Below are 19,346 nucleotides of genomic sequence, written 5' to 3' on the forward strand. Positions count from 1 at the left end.
GCATGAGCGGGCGTCGCGCGTTATCTGAATACCAAACGATCTCCCCCGGTTGAAACTTGGCAGTCAAGCGTTCGATAAGTTTCCGGTCGCGGCCGGCCACGGCATCTAGCGGCGACGTCGCGTATCCTTCCAAAGCTGCTGTGACGAAACGCGCGCCATCTCGCGGACACGACGGAGAGCGTCGTCCGGCCCAATTTCGGGTTGCCTACCTGCCGTGATGTGTGCTCGTTATCTGTGGTCCGCCGATAAACAACCGACCGATTCCCTAGCCTCGTCCGTGGTGTCATTCAGTTTGTTTTGTTGCTTCGTGAGTGTAAGAAAAATACTGCGTACCGTTTACATTTTTTTCCGGCGTTTTGATCGAAACCGAGTCCGCAAAATGAAGGGACTATTGCTGGTCGTCGCGTCGCTGTTTGGTAAGTGGTTTCTTATCGTCGGCGTTTTCCAGAAAATGATTCGAAACGCGGGTGAATCATCGTAGGTAAAGCTTGCGAAGGTGTTTGGTGGTCGTTTCGCTGGTCCGAAACGTAAAAGAAATGCGATGCTTTCGCCGGGGCCAAAGATAAAGCCGTCGACGGAAATACTTAGCCTTTAACCTTAGACCGATAGCCACGCAAATATTATCAACCTATAAACGTAGTTATTTATAACGTTTAAAAACAACGCCACGAAACGCCCGTTGTCAAAAACGTTGTTCTCTTTGTTTTCAAGATCCTACGCAGTGGATAGAAACAAAAACTAATCGTTTAACAGCTTGATAAGGGCGAATCTCAATGAGGTTGCTTTAGGTGAACTTAACAATGGATCAAACCAAGACAAATACATAAATTTAATGGAATTTGAAGCAGAACTACTCACGATGTATGTATAAGGTATTAGGAAGGTAATAACATTCCATGATACCTTATAATCTTTAGACCTTGAACAGTTTTTGTTTAATTTTAATTTTTTTTAAGGTTTTCTTGGTTCTTTGAGCAGTGATTTAAATTTTTTTATTCCTATTTGTAAAAACACAGAAAAACACATTTATTGGAAAATATAATTGCTTCTGTGAAAATTTTGACTCGTCCATCCGGATAATTCTTTTCAAAAAAGTCTATGCGTAATAGTTCATCACGAGGGAGAAGAGATTGTAATGTAGTTATGTGGAAATGCACGAAAATATGCTGATTTGCAGGTTTTGAAAGTTCCCTTCTTCGTAGGTTTCGAAAATTTGCTTTAATTTTTTTTAGGATTTGCTTATGCGATGAGGATATTGTCCATTAAATCTTTCGCAAGTTCTTGGAGCAATTGTTAGACGCTCACCATAATGGTAAAACAGATGTTTGCAAAATAATGTACCAACTTGATTTCTCAAATAAAGGCAAGTTCTAACTACGAAATCCGAATGCGTGACCACAGACCACTTTAATTCGCTTTAATTGTAATATTTTTTTTTTGTTTATAGCTCGAAAACCAGTGAAAACAGATGTATTTTGGCAAATTAATTTTTCATTTACGTGCCAAAATAAATAAAACATGGGGTGTCCCCTTTAACCCGTTTTGTCCTAGTAGTGCGTTAATGCACCACGTATTCTATGGTTTGTCACATCCAGGAAATATATTTAGAAATTCTATTATTATCACTACTAAAGGACATAAAACCGTAGAAGTCGCTAATTTATGTGTAAAGTAAAGGTCTTTTATACGACAAACAAAAGCGGTACATAAATTTGTATCACATTTTCAAGTAAATCCAAAATAGTAAAAAAAAGTATTAATTATGGTTTATTTTTTGAAAATATTTACTGGCGCTTGAATGCACCACTGGTTTTATCTGTGAAACAAAACTTTGTTATTGCAAGTCTAGACAAGTCAGCGCACGTAGAATGAACATACAACAATTAGCGTGTTCTGAGAGGACAGTGTTGCCAACCCCAGCATAGAGTAAAAATGTAGATTTGCTTGAAAAAAACTGTAGAAAACTGTAAATGTAAAATTAAAAAACAGTAAATCTACAGTTTTATGTTATATCATATTTTGTATAATTGTATGAATGGAATACATTATATGGAGGGTATTAAAAATAAGAAAACTCGTATAATTATCAAAATTTTAATCAAATTAAATGTCGTAACATTTCAAGCATCACTAGCTACTATGTTATTTTCAATTTCTAAGTCTTCCTGATTTTCCGTTTCATTTTTATTTTTATTGAATTTTTTAAAATGGTCGTTTGTCACATTGAACTCCAAACCATTATTAATTTCTGACTTTGTGTGCAAGGTACCTTTTATTGTGGTCGTAGAAAGTTTATTTCTTAGTTTGGTTTTCATGCTCGAAAACAAACGTTCTACCGTAGCGGTACTGTGCGGCAAACATAGAAGCTTTCTGGTTAAAGTCGATAATAGTGGAAACATTGCAGAACCGTCGCCTTTTTTTAATTTGGAAACATTCCACCAAAATTCCTCTACATTAGGCGTATCAGTCTTATCAAAATTTAAATTGGTATTACGCAGATTTCTCCATTCTCTATCTAATTCTGTTATATTTTCTGGACAAATATCTGTTATACGTTTTTGGGTCAAATCATGACCTAAAATCGCTTGTGGGTTCAACATCTGTAAACACTTCAGTGCCAGACGTTCTTTATCATCGAAAGGAAACCTTTGTTTGATTTGGACTTCTTCTTCACATTTCCCGTAAAAATTTGACAATTTATCGTCGTCCGATTCTTGAGTGTCTTTTTTCAATCTAATTAAATTTGGTACCATTCCTCCAACATATGTTTCCATTAACGGTAAATGGATTCGCTCGTCATTCACATCAACACTTAATATTTTCTTTTCTTCGGCATCTAATATATCTTTGGTTTTGTTTATCTCTTCTTCTGTCAGTTCTAAATGAACCGATTGTATAAAGCATTCTAAAATTGTCACATATGCTGTGTAGACCTGATTATATAATGAGTACAACTTCGGTTTTTCTGTTTGCATTTCTTTATTCAAATCTGTGAATATTGGTAAAACAAATCGCAAGAATTCTCCAAGTATAATTCGGTTGTAGGTTCCATGGCTTTTGTTAAAATACTTTGGGCAGAAAGTAGACGATCTGTAAACACTGCTGATTGGAAATATAATTTTATAGCCGGCAGTTGTTCCAACAATCTATTTACAACATCGTTCAACGATAGCCATCTGGTTTGTGCGGGGTGCAATATTTTATGTGGTTTTATATTATATATATTTGAAAACTTCACGGCAAAAATCTTCGAGACCTCTCGGTAATTTTTCAAAGCGCAAATGAATGACATATACATTTCATGGTGAAAAGATTAGGTATGTCATTCTTCAAATTAGTCATCATGGAGTTATTCCCACCGAACATGACGTTGGCGCCATCAGACGCGAATCCTAACATATTCCTCTTGTATGGAATTTCTTTCTCATTAAAATATTCGATAGTTTTTTGGTACAAAACTTTAGCTGTGCCGTCGGTGATTGGTATCACCTTGCTATTAAAGCTAAATGCTTGATTGTTGATCTACCAGCAATGAAAACTCGTTTTCCCTTAAATTTTTTATCAAGTTTTCTTCAGCGGTTTTTCCTGTCACGTTTACTACAATGGCTCTTGCTTTTGTTCGGCTCATAGACATATATTCAGCAGTTTTTGAATCTGGACACACCGATTTTATTAAATTAGTCAGATGTGAGGCAACATTAAATGCAAGGTTATGTTCCGCAATAAAACATGCTGGTTTAATTTCGCCGGCTTTTGCCATTTGCTGTGGATCTTGTGATTTTGATGTTGATGGGAACAAAGATGTGAGCTTAGGTTGCTTTTGTATTTTTTTACAGTTTGCTAGGTGCTTTGATGAATTTTTATGTCGAATCAATTCTTGAATTCCGCATTTACGATCACAGTCACGTGCAGAGCGGTAAAAATAAGTGTTACCTTTCTTACTTTTTACGAGCCATCCACTAAAATTTTCGTCATTGAGCCAAGAGTCAAGAAATTTTTGCTCATATCTCATAACTTTCTTCTTTCTTCGTGGGGATTTATCAACATCTGACTCATCACTGCAATTTTGCATATTCGTTAATATTTGCTCAACTCACAACGTCACATAATAAAAAAGAATCTAATCAGATAAGAAATGAACTAGATAATGACGTATAAATTATTGTTTTATATCGACAAAGCAGTTACGGGGATTCCCCAGTAAAAATAAAAAAAGCAAACCATAGAGAATGTCGGTAAAATATTGCCGGAACGACCTACCACTAACGCCATCTATTAAAATATCATCTGACCATTACTTTCGGTGCGATAGTAGCAGGTTTACCTGAAGTTTTATTTTTTGTTCGACACATGTAATGTATTCTTAAGTGCAACAAAATAAATCATTTCAGAGCAAAAAAGTATTTTTTAATTTTTTTTTACGCTTGGGATAATATGGGTTAAAACTCCCACGTAATATGGATTTTTATATTTAACCAATTGGGCCTTATCTTATGAACGCTCTGTACGCGATAAGTTAATTCTAATACTAAATTATGATAAAGCAATTTAATAAGGGACCGCAAGCAAAAATTCAAGAGTTGTTGCGAAAAAAAATATTATTTTATATCGGGTTGTTTGTTGGAAAATTTCTTAAAGAGTATTTTTTATCTCCGAAAATGTTCAAAGTTCCACAAAGTATAGTCGGTCATAAAACCAAGCCAGAACTCTTCTAAGTATTGTTTTTCTATCGTGCTCCTGTGGACCACTATGGAACTTTCGCTAAATCGATTTTATTTTGCATACACCCTGTATAAGGTGCCTTTCAAGTCTCGCCGAACTTCAAAGTTACCGCAAATTTTGTTAAATATTAAAATTTGTTCAAACAATAGCGTTCCCGAATGATATTTATATGATATGGTACAGCATATCTCGAACACCCTGTACAATATGTGAAAATCTAAAATATGAAAGTTTTAGCAGTCCATACGAACTATACGGTCCCATGAAAGAAAATGGCAACCGAAACACAGCCTTCTAGTGATGATCAATTATCCTTATAAGGAGAACCCAATTTTCAGTTTTTTGCAATTTGCGGCACACCCCGTACATTTTAAAAAGAATCATCAAGAATAAATGATTTTGGGTGGGATCTCGGGCGTCTTCTGGTTCGAGAATTTTTTCGATCGCATATATCATTTTTGATTTTTTTTTCCCGATACCCTCCAAATGCGGTTTTTAATTTTTTAAAAATTCTAAATCCGTAAATCCCAATGTAAAAACAAAACCCTTCCTATTTTGCACGTTTACAAAAACTATGTAAAAGGTTTAATTCCGAATCGATTTTTGATGTTCCAGCTCTGAGCAGCGGCGTTTTCGTGCCCCCCAGGCCGGGCCACAGGACGCACCACCTGCTCGGCGAAAAGGAATGCACTTACGGCCCATCGTTCTGGTGTCAAAACTTAACGTAAGCCACGTACTGCGCCGCCAAATGTATTCAAACTCATCAAAAAGTTATATTACAAATTTGCGATAAAACATTCAGGGGAGCTAGCAAAAAATTTACATGGGATATCGTTTTTCCAGATTCATTTTTTAACAAAACTTGGCAGATGACAGTACATTTTGCACTACGTAAAATCATGTTTAATATTCAGTTTTCGTTGACACTACTCATCGGATTTAAGTTTCTCGAGAGATTTTTATCACCAGTACCTATACAGTGTGTCCAAGATAAGGATGCACAGCATGGGGATCTCGGAAACTATAAGAGATACAGTGTCGGTTAAATTAGACAAAAGTTGCGCATTTTGATACCGAACAAGATCCCGTTTTACAAATTTGAAAATTCCAAGCCGTTCTGGAAATATCCGAGAAAAACCGAAATATTGCGATTTCGTTTTTATTATTTTTTAAAGCTATTTGAAAAGATATGAAAAAACGGAAAACACTTTTCCATTGGCACTTTTTAATCTCTCCAAATTGACGTTAACAAATTTTCATTACAGCGTTTCGATTCCATGGAACCACCATCAACTTTGATTTTTCTTATGGGACTGAAAAAAAGTACACACAGTATTAGGTTGTGCTTTTCATTGCGAATTCAACGATGTACGATACAATACGGTTACTTATGTTTTTATCCAGAAAAATGGCTTTTTAATACATTTCAGCATTTAAATGGAGTAGGCCATGACAAAATGACATCCAGTCAATTTCAATGACACATTAATGTTATTTGTCTTTGTTATCAGTCGATCATAAGTTTATTCCTTTAGTTATTGTTTTTGTATTTTTATTGTTGTTGTCTTTTTCTAATTTATTTTGTTCTACAATGGAGGGAGGTAATTTTACAAACGAAGAAAAATGTGATATGCTGTCTTGCTACATCTGATGCCAAAGAAATTGTGTGGAAGCCGAGCGTATGTATTCTAACAAATACCCAGAGCGGAGACAACCTGACAAGAGTATTTTTCGGCGTTTGTTATTTAATCTGAAAGAATATGGATCATTTAAGAAGCCTGCATTATCCCGACAAAAACCTTCCAATGAAGAAAACCAATACATTGTTCTACAATCTGTTATCGAAAATCCACAAACTTCTACCAGAGAAATTGAAGACCAGAATGGGGTAGCTAAATCTACAGCTCAGTTTATTTTAAGGAAAAATGAATTTAAGCCTTACAAATTCAGAATATGTCAAGGATTAAAACCGGGTGACGACGAACGACGTAGACATTTTTGTGAGTGGTATACCAGGATGTGTGGTGAGAGTTTTAATTTTCCATATAAAGTGATTTGGTCTGATGAAAGTATGGTGACCAATAACGGTATTTATAACAGGCACAATACACACTATTGGTCGCAACAAAATCCACGTGTTAATAGACTATCCAGACATCAAGTTCGCTTTGGGTTTAATATTTGGTGTGGGATTTTTGGTAGCAAGATTATAGGCCCTATTTTATATAATAATTCCTTAACTTCCGAGCGGTACCTTGACATCTTGAGGCACGATTTAGAAGATGCCTTAGATGATTTACCGCTAGGCGCTGTGCAAGGCTGCTGGTTCCAACAAGATGGTGCCCCAGCCCATAACTCCAGAGAAGTTCGCCAATATTTAACTCAACGGTTTGATGGAAAATACATTGGGACTTACAGTGAAACACCTTGGCCTCCAAGGTCCCCGGATTTAACTCCCTTGGACTTTTTCTTATGGGGCTACATAAAAAATGAGGTATTCAAAGAATGTTTTGACAACGAGGAACAATTACGTCAATCAGTACGAGCAGCGTTTAATAAAATTACTCCTGAAATGTTAAGTCGTGTTTTGGAGTCTACCGTGAGACGGGCGTACTTATGCCTAGAAAATGGAGGTCATTTATTCGAACATTTGTTATAGAATTTGTTTTTCATTAACTTGTTGGATTTAGTTGTTATGTTAAATGAACAGTTAGAGTTAGTAAATAAATAAACACATTAACTCGAACTTGTCAACCATTTTCTTTTGCCTTTCATCGTTCGGATCTCATGGCCTACTACAATAAAATACTAGAAATGTATTAAAAAGCCATTTTTCCGGATAAAAACATAAGTAACCGTATTGTATCGTACATCGTTGAATTCGCAATGAAAAGCACAACCTAATACTGTGTGTACTTTTTTTCCGTCCCGTAAGAAAAATCAAAGTTGATGGTGGTTCCATGGAATCGAAACGCTGTAATGAAAAGTTGTTAACGTCAATTTGGAGAGATTAAAAAGTGCCAATGGAAAAGTGTTTTCCGTTTTTTCATATCTTTTCAAATAGCTTTAAAAAATAATAAAAACGAAATCGCAATATTTCGGTTTTTCTCGGATATTTCCGGAACGGCTTGGAATTTTCAAATTTGTAAAACGGGATCTTGTTCGGTATCAAAATGCGCAACTTTTGTCTAATTTAACCGACACTGTATCTCTTATAGTTTCCGAGATCCCCATGCTGTGCATCCTTATCTTGGACACACTGTATATCACTCGATATGCGTTGAACACCATTGGGGCCTTGTGTATATAGTAAATAGTAGTATAGTGACAGTTCAACAGCAATTCCGGCCGTTAAGGTTCATATCAGTGAAAATTGGTCCGGTCAAGGTCATTCGATCCACCACCTATCTTAGCACCAACATACCTACTCTCACCCCATGCCTCAACTCTCATCCTCACCCCACCCCCATCAACCTTCTCGCAACCCATCATTACATGCGGTCACGTGAATCATCTTTTTTTTTTTTCGTCCTGTTGAACGCCCACTTGCGTCCACGGTCTCTGTATCCGATTGGTCCGGTGGACATATTGAACTCGCCCCGAAACGTCATTCTCGCCTTAGGTCAGCCGCTGGATGTCGCGCCACCAAACACTGCATCCAAACGGTCTGGATCCACAAGCGGCTTCCACCAGACACCACCAGCATCTGCGACACCTGCAAGGACATGGTGAAACAGGCCCGCGACCAGCTCGAAAGTAACGAGACTCAAGAACTGATCAAGGAGGTGTTCGAGGGTTCCTGCGATCTCCTGAAGCTCAAACCAATCGTCGTCGAGTGCGACAAGATCGCCGACGAGTATATCCCCGACCTGATCGACACCCTCTCCTCCGAGATGAACCCCCAGGTCGTATGCTCTGTCGCCGGCTTGTGCAACAGCGCCACCGTACGACGGTTGTTGGCGGAGGCCGGCGAATTGAAGGACGACAAGTGCGACTCCTGCAACGAGGCCATGGAGGTCGTGGTGCGGAAGTTCGAGGCGGCGAACAAGGACGACGTCCTCTATGCGGCGCTCAAGGTCGGCATACTTTTTTTTCTGGTTAAAATTTTTATGGAAACTAACCGCCGATTTCGCAATATTGCGCCGGAGTTCGCAACATTTCGCGGGATTTCGCAACATTGCGACGGATTTCGCAACATTTCGCGGGGTCTCGCGTGAAATGATTTTAATCACCTATCAGAATTTCGTAGACCACATATTAAACTTCTGGGTTGAAAGCTTAAAGATTTATTAGAATATTGTGCAAGGAAAATTAAACCGTTAAATTATATGATAATAGATCGGCGAGGTATGATGGAAAAGCGAGGGGTTAAGCGCCGTGGTAACAATTGCGACAGTATCTCCACACGATTTTGCATGTTATTGTAGGATTTCGCGGGATTTCGCAAGATTTTGAGGGATTTCGCATCACCTATCATAATTTCAGGGATCACTAATTATACTTCTGGGTCAAAGTCCTAAAGGTTTATTCTAATATTATACAAGAAAAATCAAAACGTTACACACAAAATATTAAAAAATATAATAGAAAACATTTAGAACTTTCTTAGGAAAACTATGCATTAAATTATATAATAATAGATAATAATAATATAATATAATATAATATGATGAAAAAGCGAGGAGTTATCCACCATGGTAAAAATTGCGACAGTATCTCGTAATTCATACGATTTTGCAGAATATTGTGGGATTTCGCACGAGGTTTCGCGGGATTTCGCTTGAATCTTAATCACAATTTCACAGACCACATATTAAATTTCTGTGGTCAGAGTTGGACTCAAGAAAGGGCTGCTATCGCAATTATTGAGGCTAATAATCATTTTTGATCAAATTTAAGGTTTAGTCGAACATTATAGAAGAAAAATTAAAACGTTAAACACAAAATATTTATTATGCACAGTCGAAACGATAAAAAAAAAACGTTGGGAGCTTTCATAGAAAAACAGGTATGATGGGAAATCGAAGGGTTAACCGCTATAGTAAAAAGTGCGACAGAATTTCACGATTCAGTGATTTCCACACGGTTTCGCAAGATTTTGGGTTTTGGTTCGGTTTTTGTTGGGGCGAACTTGCAAACGTTTCGCCAATCATCCTCTTGGCTTCTTCAGAGCTTGACTGAAACTGTCCTTGCTTATATATTGTTCGAGGGGGGCGGAGCTACATGAGGGGCATAAACACCTTCTCGGCTGACTGATTCCCATATTAGTGACAGGTAAAGACCTGAGTCGCGGTTAAGGTTCTTAGGTTGCTTATTTCTATAGACTCTCGGATTTTCCGCGGGTTGGAGAAATGTTTGCATGCAAGAATTTTATATTCTTAGATATTCTTATCGATAGAAAATCAAACCTATCATTGGGTCATTAGTGTTTACCGAAAACCTATGCATCACAACCTCCCAATAGCAATGAGACCAAAAGCAATCCCAAAATTGCCACTGTTGTCCTTCCTTATATTTAAAACATTTTACCACTTGTCCTTTACCTGTGACGAATATGGGAATCAGTCATCCGAGACGGTTTTTTATGACCCTTATTTAGCTCCGCCCCCTAACACGATATATCTTTCATCAAGTTGGCACTTGTGGCATTTGTAATTTATGCTGAACTGTCAAAAAAATAAATCGGTATTGAAATATACTTCGTACATTTGAAAATTTTATATCACGTACATTTTGAAAATAATATATAAATACTGAAAATCCTAATTTTGAAAGTGACCTAAGTCCACTTTTTATTGACGATGTCAAAAATTAAGTTTTGATATTAAATTGCAATTAAAAAAATAATATTTTATTTTTCTTCAACAGAAGAAGAGGAAGTAATTGAAAATGAGAATTTACAAATCACAAATTCGGAAAATTCCTAAAATTAAACGGAATTCATGGAAAAGATACGATACATAATCGGGAAAAATTATTCAAATTTTTCAAATTGAAGATTGCCATTGCCGAAAAGATTGCTTGAAAAATTTAAATGAAAGAGAAAGAAATCGTATTTTCGAAATGTTTTGGAACTTATATATTTTTATATTGAAATTGTTTCGACAACACCGTGTATTTATCAATCAATCAAAATTTGATAAAGACACGGCGTTGTCGGAACAATTGTCTTGTAAAAATATTTAATTTCGTGAAAATCTGAACTTTTAGTTCTTATTTATTTTGATAAATGGATTTCATCAAGTAAAAGCCACGTCAGTTCATCTCTTTTTGTTTTTTAAGCTGTATGTAACGGACCTAAGCTCTTTTAAGATAAGCAAGCATATTATACACTTAATAATAGCGACTTTTTAATAGGATGCATAAAATTAAATCTCTTAAAACACAAAGCCTTAAGTATTTCACATCAAAGATAAATGGACTTAAGTCACTTTTAAAATGAACGGCTCATAAAAGCAGTTTCACTTAAGCTCTGAAGAAGTCGACAGGATGATTGGCGAAACGTCAGCAAAAACCGACGCAGGAGGAATCCAGAAGTTTCGTAACAAGAATTGTATTTGAAATTTCTTTGAAATTAAAAAAAATCTTTGTAAAAAAACTATTAAAAAGTAAACGCGTCTGCTTCGCGCGGACAGGCCTGCCGCAAGCTGGGCAGCTACACTGACGCGTGCAGCAACCTGGTGGTCGAGCACTTCGACGACGCTTACGCTTACCTACGGTCCCACCTGAACGCGAAGGACGCGTGCTTCCTGAGCGGTCAGTGTTTCCGCAACTTCCACCGGCACGACGTCCAGATCACCACCAAGTCCAAGATAGGCTACGTGGCGATCGGCAGCGACGAGATGGTGTGCGATTTTTGCAAGCAAATGGTCGACCACGTCAGAGAAGAGTTGGTGGCCAACACCACCGAGATCGAGTTCAAGAAAGTGCTCGTCGGACTGTGCAAACAAACCGGCTCGTTCGCGACCGAATGCGTCAACTACGTCGAGCAGTACTACGGCGAAGTGTACGACTTCATCGTCCACGAGTTGAACCCGGTGGAGGTGTGCGATTTGGTGGGCCTGTGCGGCAAGAAAGGGGCCGCGGGGGGATACGTAGCGCCCCTCTTGACGCCGGAGAACGCGCGAAAAGTAGTCAGCGTGGGGTTGTCCAAAAACGTCCAGAGGCCCGAGGATATGCAGCTGCCTATCGAGCTAGTGGCGCCTCCGCACACCCAGGTGGTTTACAACAGGGAACTGTGTGCGTTTTGCGAGTATTTGCTGCACTACGTTCAGGAGGAGATCACCAGCCCCGCCACGGAGGTAGGTCAAGGTGTACTGTGCGTTCAACTTATCTTGATAACCTGCAGACAGATATTTCGAAGGCTGGCAAAGAAATTTGCAGAAAACGGTAACGTATTAAATGCTAAAAAGGTATGGCGGTGTCATAACACATCCAGTTTCCCCTATTACTGGAGTATATGGGTCTGAATCCACTCAGTTTTGAAAGAATATAAATATAAAGCATTTAAATTTCGTAAAACTCAAGATAAATTGAACGCACGGTACATATTGAAGGTCTTTTAAAACTTGTAGCACTTATAAAACTATAAAAATTGTTATAAAAGCTACTACATTTAAAGTATTTATTGGACATTTTATAAGATTTTTTTATAAAAATATATGAACGCTAACGTTTTATATCGAAAGTATCGGAAACAGCTTGAACGCAATATTATAAAACATGAAATTTACATTATTAACTATAGAAACTGTTATAAAATATAAGGTTTTATAAAACAGTAACGGAAATAGTTTACATCCTACATAGTATTTATTGAAGATCTTATTAAACTCGTAGCACTTATAAAACTGTAAAACTTGTTATAAAAACTGCGAAATTGAAAGTATTTTTTGGACGTTTTACGAAATTTGTAACATTAATATTTTTCTTATAAAACTATAAGAACCGTTATAAAAGCCAAGGTTCTCATAGAGAAGGTATCGGAAACAGCTTAAACGGAATATTTTAAAATAAAACGTTTTTTATATTTATTGGACAAGCTGCAAAATTTGTATTGTTAATTGTTTTCCCTTAAAAACTATAAAAACTGTTCTGGAATGTAAGGTTTTTTTAAGTAAAATAACACAATGTACGTCGTACATACTATTTATTTCAAACTTGTAGCACTTATAATACTATAAAATACGTTATAAAAGCTACTACATTTAAAGTATTTATTGGACATTTTACGAAATTTGTAACATTAATCTTATTCTTATAAAACTACAAAGACTCTTATAAAGTTTTATAAATAAAGTTACCGGAAACAGTTGAAATTATAAATTGTTTTTTGGTGTTTAATGAAAATCTTACAACATTTACAACACCTTCCTTTACAAAACCATTAGAGCCGTTACAGATATCAATTTATTGAACGTCTTACAGAAGTCGTAACCCTAAATCATTTTCTTACAAAACTCAACAAAAAAAACCTGTTATAAAAGCTTAAACGAAGATTCTGGTCCGTCTAGGACAATGTTCGTAAAATATTTTCGACCACGCCCCTTTTGGTAGGCGGAAATCAAGAGCGTGCTGGACAAGGCGTGCGAGAGACTGCCCCCGTCCGTTAACGAGACCTGCGTCAACTTCGTTTCCACTTACGAGCCGGCCCTCGTCGCCATCTTGGCGCAGGAGATCGACCCGTCGCAGGTGTGTCCTCTGATGAAGGTGTGTCCGGCCTCCGACGTCGCCAAAGACGTGGACGTCTTTATTGAGAAAGCGCGTTCTTCGTCCGAGTGTCCGTTGTGTCTCTACGTCGTCACCGAGCTCGAGAGCATCGTCGCGGACAAGAAATCGGTGGACGAGATCGAGGCGGCGCTGAAGAAGGTGTGTCACCGCCTCCCGGCCACTTTGAAGGTGACCTGCGACGCCTTCGTCGACACTTACGGTCAGAAGGTGGTCGAATCGATCTTGGCCGACCTCAAGCCGCAGGAGGTCTGCGTCTATCTCAAACTGTGCACGGACGACGTGCCGGTACGCGTGGAGATGACCGGCGGCGACATAGGTGAGACCTGGGGGACCTCGCTGAAAAGCGCCGGACTATCGTGGCGTCGTTAAATGTTTCGACTTATTTTTCGGAAATTATGACTTGTTTTGAAATTTTGTCACTTAAATCACAAATTGTGATTTTTTAAGAAATTGCTACTTATTTTCTAGAAATTTCGACCTATTTTTTAGAAATTGTCACTTTTTCTAAATTGTGGCTTATTTTTTAGAAATTATTACTTATTTTTCCGAAATTCTTACCTATTTTTTCAAAATTACGACTTAGCTTGAACATTGGACATTATGACTTATTTTCCCAAAATTTCGACTTATTTTCTAGAAATTTCGATTTTTTTTATAAATCACGACCTAAGTCAAAATTTGTGACTTTTATTTTAGAAATTCAGACTTTTCTTCTAGAAATTTCGATTTTTTTTATAAACCACGACTTAAGTCAAAAATGGTGACTTCTGTTTTAGAAATTCTGTCTTTTTTTCTAGAAAGTTGGAGTTGTTTTTTAGAATTTATGACTAAAATTGGAAATTGTCGCTTCTTTTAAATTATGGGTTTATTTTTTACAACTTATTTTTCTAAAATTCTTACCTATTTTTTGAAAAAGACGACTTATTTTTAAGAAGTTCTTATTCATTTTTTAGAAAGTTTGACTAATTTTGTAGAAATTATTTTTTAGAAGTTTCTGATTTATTTTCCAGAAATGTTGACTTTTTTTTGGACATTATGACTTATTTTCCGAAAATTACAAGTTATTTAGAAATTCTCACTAAGGCACAAATTGTGATTTTCTAAGAAATTCTGACTTTTTTTCTACAAATTCTTACTTATTTTTTTAGAAATTCTTACTTATTTTCCAGAAATGTTTACTTGTTTTCTAAATATCCTCACCCATTTTTTAAACGTTTTGACTTAATTTCCAGATATTATTACTTGGGTTTTAGAAATTATTTTCTAGACATACCGATCTATTTTATAGAAATTTGAATTGTTTGCTTATTTTCTAGAAATTACGATTTATTATTTATAAATTGTGTCTTAAGTCGAAAATTGTGATTCCTTCGAAATTACGATTTAATTACAAGAAATTATGAACATTTTTTTTGAAATTATGAGCTATTTTATAGAAATTATGATTTGAATTAGAAGTTCTAACCTTTTGAAGATATTTTGACTTCTTTCTTTGGAATTTTTACCTAAGTCAAAATTTTTGACCTGTTTTTTAGAAAGTTTGACTTATTTTCTAGAATTTCCGGCCAATTTTTTTTCAGAATTTTTTACTTAATTAAGTAATTATGACTTATTTTTTGGAAACTATGTTTTGTTTTTCAGAAATGCCATCTTATTTTTTAGAAATTTTTACTTATTTTCCAACAGTTACGACATGCAATTTAGAAATTCTGACTTGTTATCTAAAAATTAGGACTTATTTTTATAAATTCTGACTTATTTTCTAGAAATTTCGACTTATTTTTTAGAAATTATGACCCAATTAAAAAATTGTGGTCTTTTTGAAATCTGACCTATTCTTTAGAAATTCCCTTTTTTTTAGAAACTTTTACTTATTTTGCAGAAATGTTTGTTTTCCAGAAATTACGATTTATTATTTAGAAATTCTAACTTCAATCGAAAATTGTGATTTTTTGAAAATTCTAACTTGTTTTCCAGAAATTCTAACTTACTTTCAAGAAATTTTTCCTCATTTATTAGAAAATGTGATCTTTTTATGAAAATTTTCGCTTATTTTCCAGAAATTACGAAATATTCTTTAGAAAATTGTGACTTATTCTCTAGAAAGTCAGACTTTTTGACCTTTTCTTATAATGATGACTTATTTTGCAGAAGTACCGACTTCTTTTTTTTTCATTTGTTAACTACTAAGGAAAGAACATTTATCGACAGAATTTCCTTTTGCCTAAAGTCTGGCGATCTCGTGTAGTTTCGATCGGAGAATATTAATTAAAATGTGAATTACTTTACTAATGTTATATTAACTATTATTATTATCATTACATTCGGAAATATTGCTTTATATCCAGAGACGAACGTCATTCCCGACGATACGGTCGACGGGATGGCGGTCGCCGACAAACGGGTGGGCGGGATCGAGTGCATACTCTGCGAGTACGTGATGAAGAACATAGAGGACGCCCTGCAGGACAAAACGACCGACGACGACATCAAGATAGTGGTGAAGACGGTGTGCGCCTTTTTTCCGGAAACGACGAGGAGCGAGTGCGACCGTTTCATCGACCAGTATGCGGACGCCATTATAGCGCTGCTCGAAGAGGCCGTCGAACCCGCCCAGGTGTGCCGGATGATGATGTTGTGCGCGAAACCGAAACGTCCGTTCGACAGCGTGAAAGGTACCATTTTAGTGATTTAAAATATGCCCGTGTTAAAGGGAAACTAGACTTTCTGAACGGTAAAGAAGTAATCGTCGATGTCTGGAGTGGAAAATTGTGTTTTTTTTTTTTGAAATTTCGACTTGTTTTCTAGAAGTTCGGACCTATTTTTTAGAAAATCTGACTTACTTTCCAGAAATTTGTACTTATTTTTTAAAAAATGTTTTACCCTGGCTTATTTTTCACAAATTTGTATTTATTTTTTTAGAAATTGTGACTCATTTTCCCGAAATTCCGACTTTTTTTTTGAAATTATGACTTATTTTCCGGAAATTCCAACTTATTTTTTTAAATCCTGATTTAATTTCCAGAAATTTTTACTTGTTTGTTTAGAAATTCCGATCTATTGTTTAGAAATTCCTACCGATTTTGTAGAAATTTGTACTTATTTTTTAGAAATTCTGACTTGTTTTCCATAAATGTTTACTTATTTTTTTGAAATTATGACTCATTTTCCAGAAATGTTTACTTATTTTTTGGAAATTATTACTTATCTTTCGGAAATTTCGACTTATTTTTTAGAAATTATGACTTCTTTTTCAAGAATGTTTATTTAATTTACTTATTTTCTAGAATTTTTTACTCATTTTTTAGAAATTCCGACGTAGTTTCAAGAAGTTTTTACTTATTTAAAAAAAAATCTTATTTATTTTTCAGAAACTTTTATTTAATTTTTTTAATTTCCACTTGTTTTTTAGAATTTCCGTCCTATTTTTTAGAAATTGCGCCTTTCTTGAAATTTTTGCTATTTTTTTTTAGAAAATTTGATTTGTTTTCCAGAAATGTTCACTTATTTTTTCGAAATTCTGACTTATTTTCCCGAAATTTTTAGTTATTTTTTTTTAATTATTACTTACTTACCAAATTGTTTTCTTACGAGTTTCTACGTATTTTCTAGAAATGGTTGCTTATTGTTTTAGAAATTCTGACCTATTTTCCAGAAATTTTTACAATTTTGACTTAAATCGTTACCTCTACCGTTCGAGTTATAGGCGATGACGTCATTTATTGCATAGTTCCAGAGAATAAAAAAAATCGTGAACTACGAAACGTGGGAGTTCAGAGCTTTACTTCGGGCGTTTTTTTGGATTATGCACAGAGTGTGGCGTTTATTATACGTTGTTTTTTTTTTTATTTATTTTGTATATTGTTTTGTTGTCTTTGTTTTTCCTGTTTTTCTTTAATTTATTTTTTGTGCCAGCCGAGATAGTGGAGTGCGCTGTATGCGAGGCAACGGTGACCGCCATGGACAAGATCCTATCGAACCCGAAGGTGGACCACGACATCGAGCACGTATTGGAGAAGGCTTGCAGGGCACTGCCTAAGCTCTACAAGTCGAGGGTGAGCGTTTTCCTCCGCATTTTTCTAACATTTAGTTCTTTAATTTGAAAAAATTAACCATCAAAGTGGTAAGTGAAACAAAAAAAAAAAGAAAAAAAAGGAAACATAACCTATAATCGTTTCATCTCGAAGGACGACAGAATTATTTGTTCGGGATTAATATTAAAACGGCGGCGATGTAATAACGTTATACGCAATTTCTATCGTATTTCAATAAAGTTTCACGCCTTTCGAAACCATAAACGCCCCATAAAATTATTTTGAAAAAGGAGAAGAAGAAAACATAACCTCCTTAAAATATACTCGTTTCTTCGCGAATATTGGCAACGCTGTATGTAAACGATCGTCACGAGGGCGGGGATAACAGTAATAATCGCGGGTTAATAGTAAAATGGCGGCGAATTAAGCGAGCGTCATGCTTTTTTTGTTATTATTATTCAAAAAAGTAAACGATAACACAAAACCACATACCAAAAACGTACAGAAATGAGATAAAAAATATTATTTGTGGGGGGTATCTGTAACAAACTACCGTTCGTTTTAAACAAGGAATCGCCACTTTTAAGTTTTTCTCATTTATTTTTATATATACATATACATATAAAATATATTAATATGTAACGCGATGTTGCCATATTTATATTTATCAGGAACTCGAAGAGCGCTGATAATAATAATAATAATAATAATAACAATAATACTATAAATCTGGCAAAATGAGACCTTTTGAAAGACATACACTAAAACAAGACATCCGGTATAAGTGTAGACTCTTTTAAAGTTTTTTTTTTAAATATTATTTTACTCTTACCAACCGGTTCGACTTTAAAGACTATTCGCAACATTTGGCAACATGGGCGTAACCTATTTTATTCTGAGGCGAGCGCGAACCCAAATTTTTGCGTATTTGGTTAGTTTCTCTTATTCTGACGTTGAGGTCGTTGTTAATAAATTAGGACTCAAGTACCAAAGATATTTAAGTACTTTTTACAATCCCTGTATGGGATAATATACGGCGTGTGCCATATAAAAAAAAAAGAATGAGACCTTGGTACTTAGAAATTTCGAACATCCTACTGTAAAAAAAGACATCCGGTATAATTATATTATATTATATTATGTTGTAACCGTTATAGTTATAGTTTTCCAGAAAAGTGATATATCCTGTAAACAAGAACCCTCAAAAGTTGACGGAAACGCAAAGGTTTAGCGATACATTTGGCAACGCTTAAAATATTTTTTTTCTATTGTATTTTTCTTTATTTTTATGTTCTTTAATGTCGCCAACTGGCTCAACTTTTGGACTAGCATTTGGCTACAAAGGCTCTATTTAAGCGTAACTAACCAAATAAATGCCGGAAACATTGGAATGCGGTCAAACATTTAACGTCTCTTCGCATTTCGACCGCGCGTTGTTGCCACGTCTCCTCATTTTCCGAGCGTAGTGGGTAAAATGGCTTCCAACGGGCGACATCGTTTTTTCAGTGCGCCATCCTCATCGAAGATTACGGCAACGTCTTGTTCGACATGCTCCACCGCTACGCCAACAAGCAGCTGATCTGCAAGAAGGTCGGCTACTGCAAATCCGCGTCTTACCGACTAGTCGGTTTGATTTAGTCGCGCGCCTAGTTTTAGGGTTTTTTTTTTTAGTAATAGATCGCTAGGGGTTTTAGTTTTACCAATGTCGCAACGAGCGGCCATATTGTTTCCTTTCGAGACTTGAAATTGTGATCAGATCTGACCAAAACGTTAAATAAAATATGATAAAGAAATGCCGGAGTCAGTGTTTCTATCTTACTCTTTCCAACATTTCCGATTATCCCGATAAAAGTCCTAAAT

General features: G+C 35.9%; 1 protein-coding gene and 1 long non-coding RNA gene across 2 annotated transcripts; both read left to right on the plus strand.

Moving 5' to 3' along the window:
• Positions 1–255: 255 nt before the first annotated feature.
• LOC132700862 (prosaposin) lies at positions 256–19,279 on the plus strand. The gene is made up of 8 exons (XM_060668434.1): positions 256–416; positions 5,338–5,446; positions 8,345–8,798; positions 11,358–12,023; positions 13,279–13,768; positions 15,801–16,127; positions 17,368–17,507; positions 18,993–19,279. Exons 1-8 carry the CDS (start codon positions 380–382, stop codon positions 19,122–19,124), a joined length of 2,355 nt encoding a protein of 784 aa, XP_060524417.1. The 5' UTR covers positions 256–379; the 3' UTR covers positions 19,125–19,279.
• LOC132701478 (uncharacterized) lies at positions 512–1,310 on the plus strand. Its single transcript, XR_009618780.1, has 3 exons — positions 512–861; positions 957–1,177; positions 1,233–1,310. It is a non-coding gene; the product is annotated as an uncharacterized LOC132701478 (long non-coding RNA).
• Positions 19,280–19,346: the final 67 nt, after the last annotated feature.

The sequence above is a fragment of the Cylas formicarius genome, unplaced genomic scaffold (assembly GCF_029955315.1).
Source record: "Cylas formicarius isolate icCylForm1 unplaced genomic scaffold, icCylForm1.1 PGA_scaffold_4__25_contigs__length_36172078, whole genome shotgun sequence".
NCBI lineage: Eukaryota > Metazoa > Arthropoda > Insecta > Coleoptera > Brentidae > Cylas > Cylas formicarius.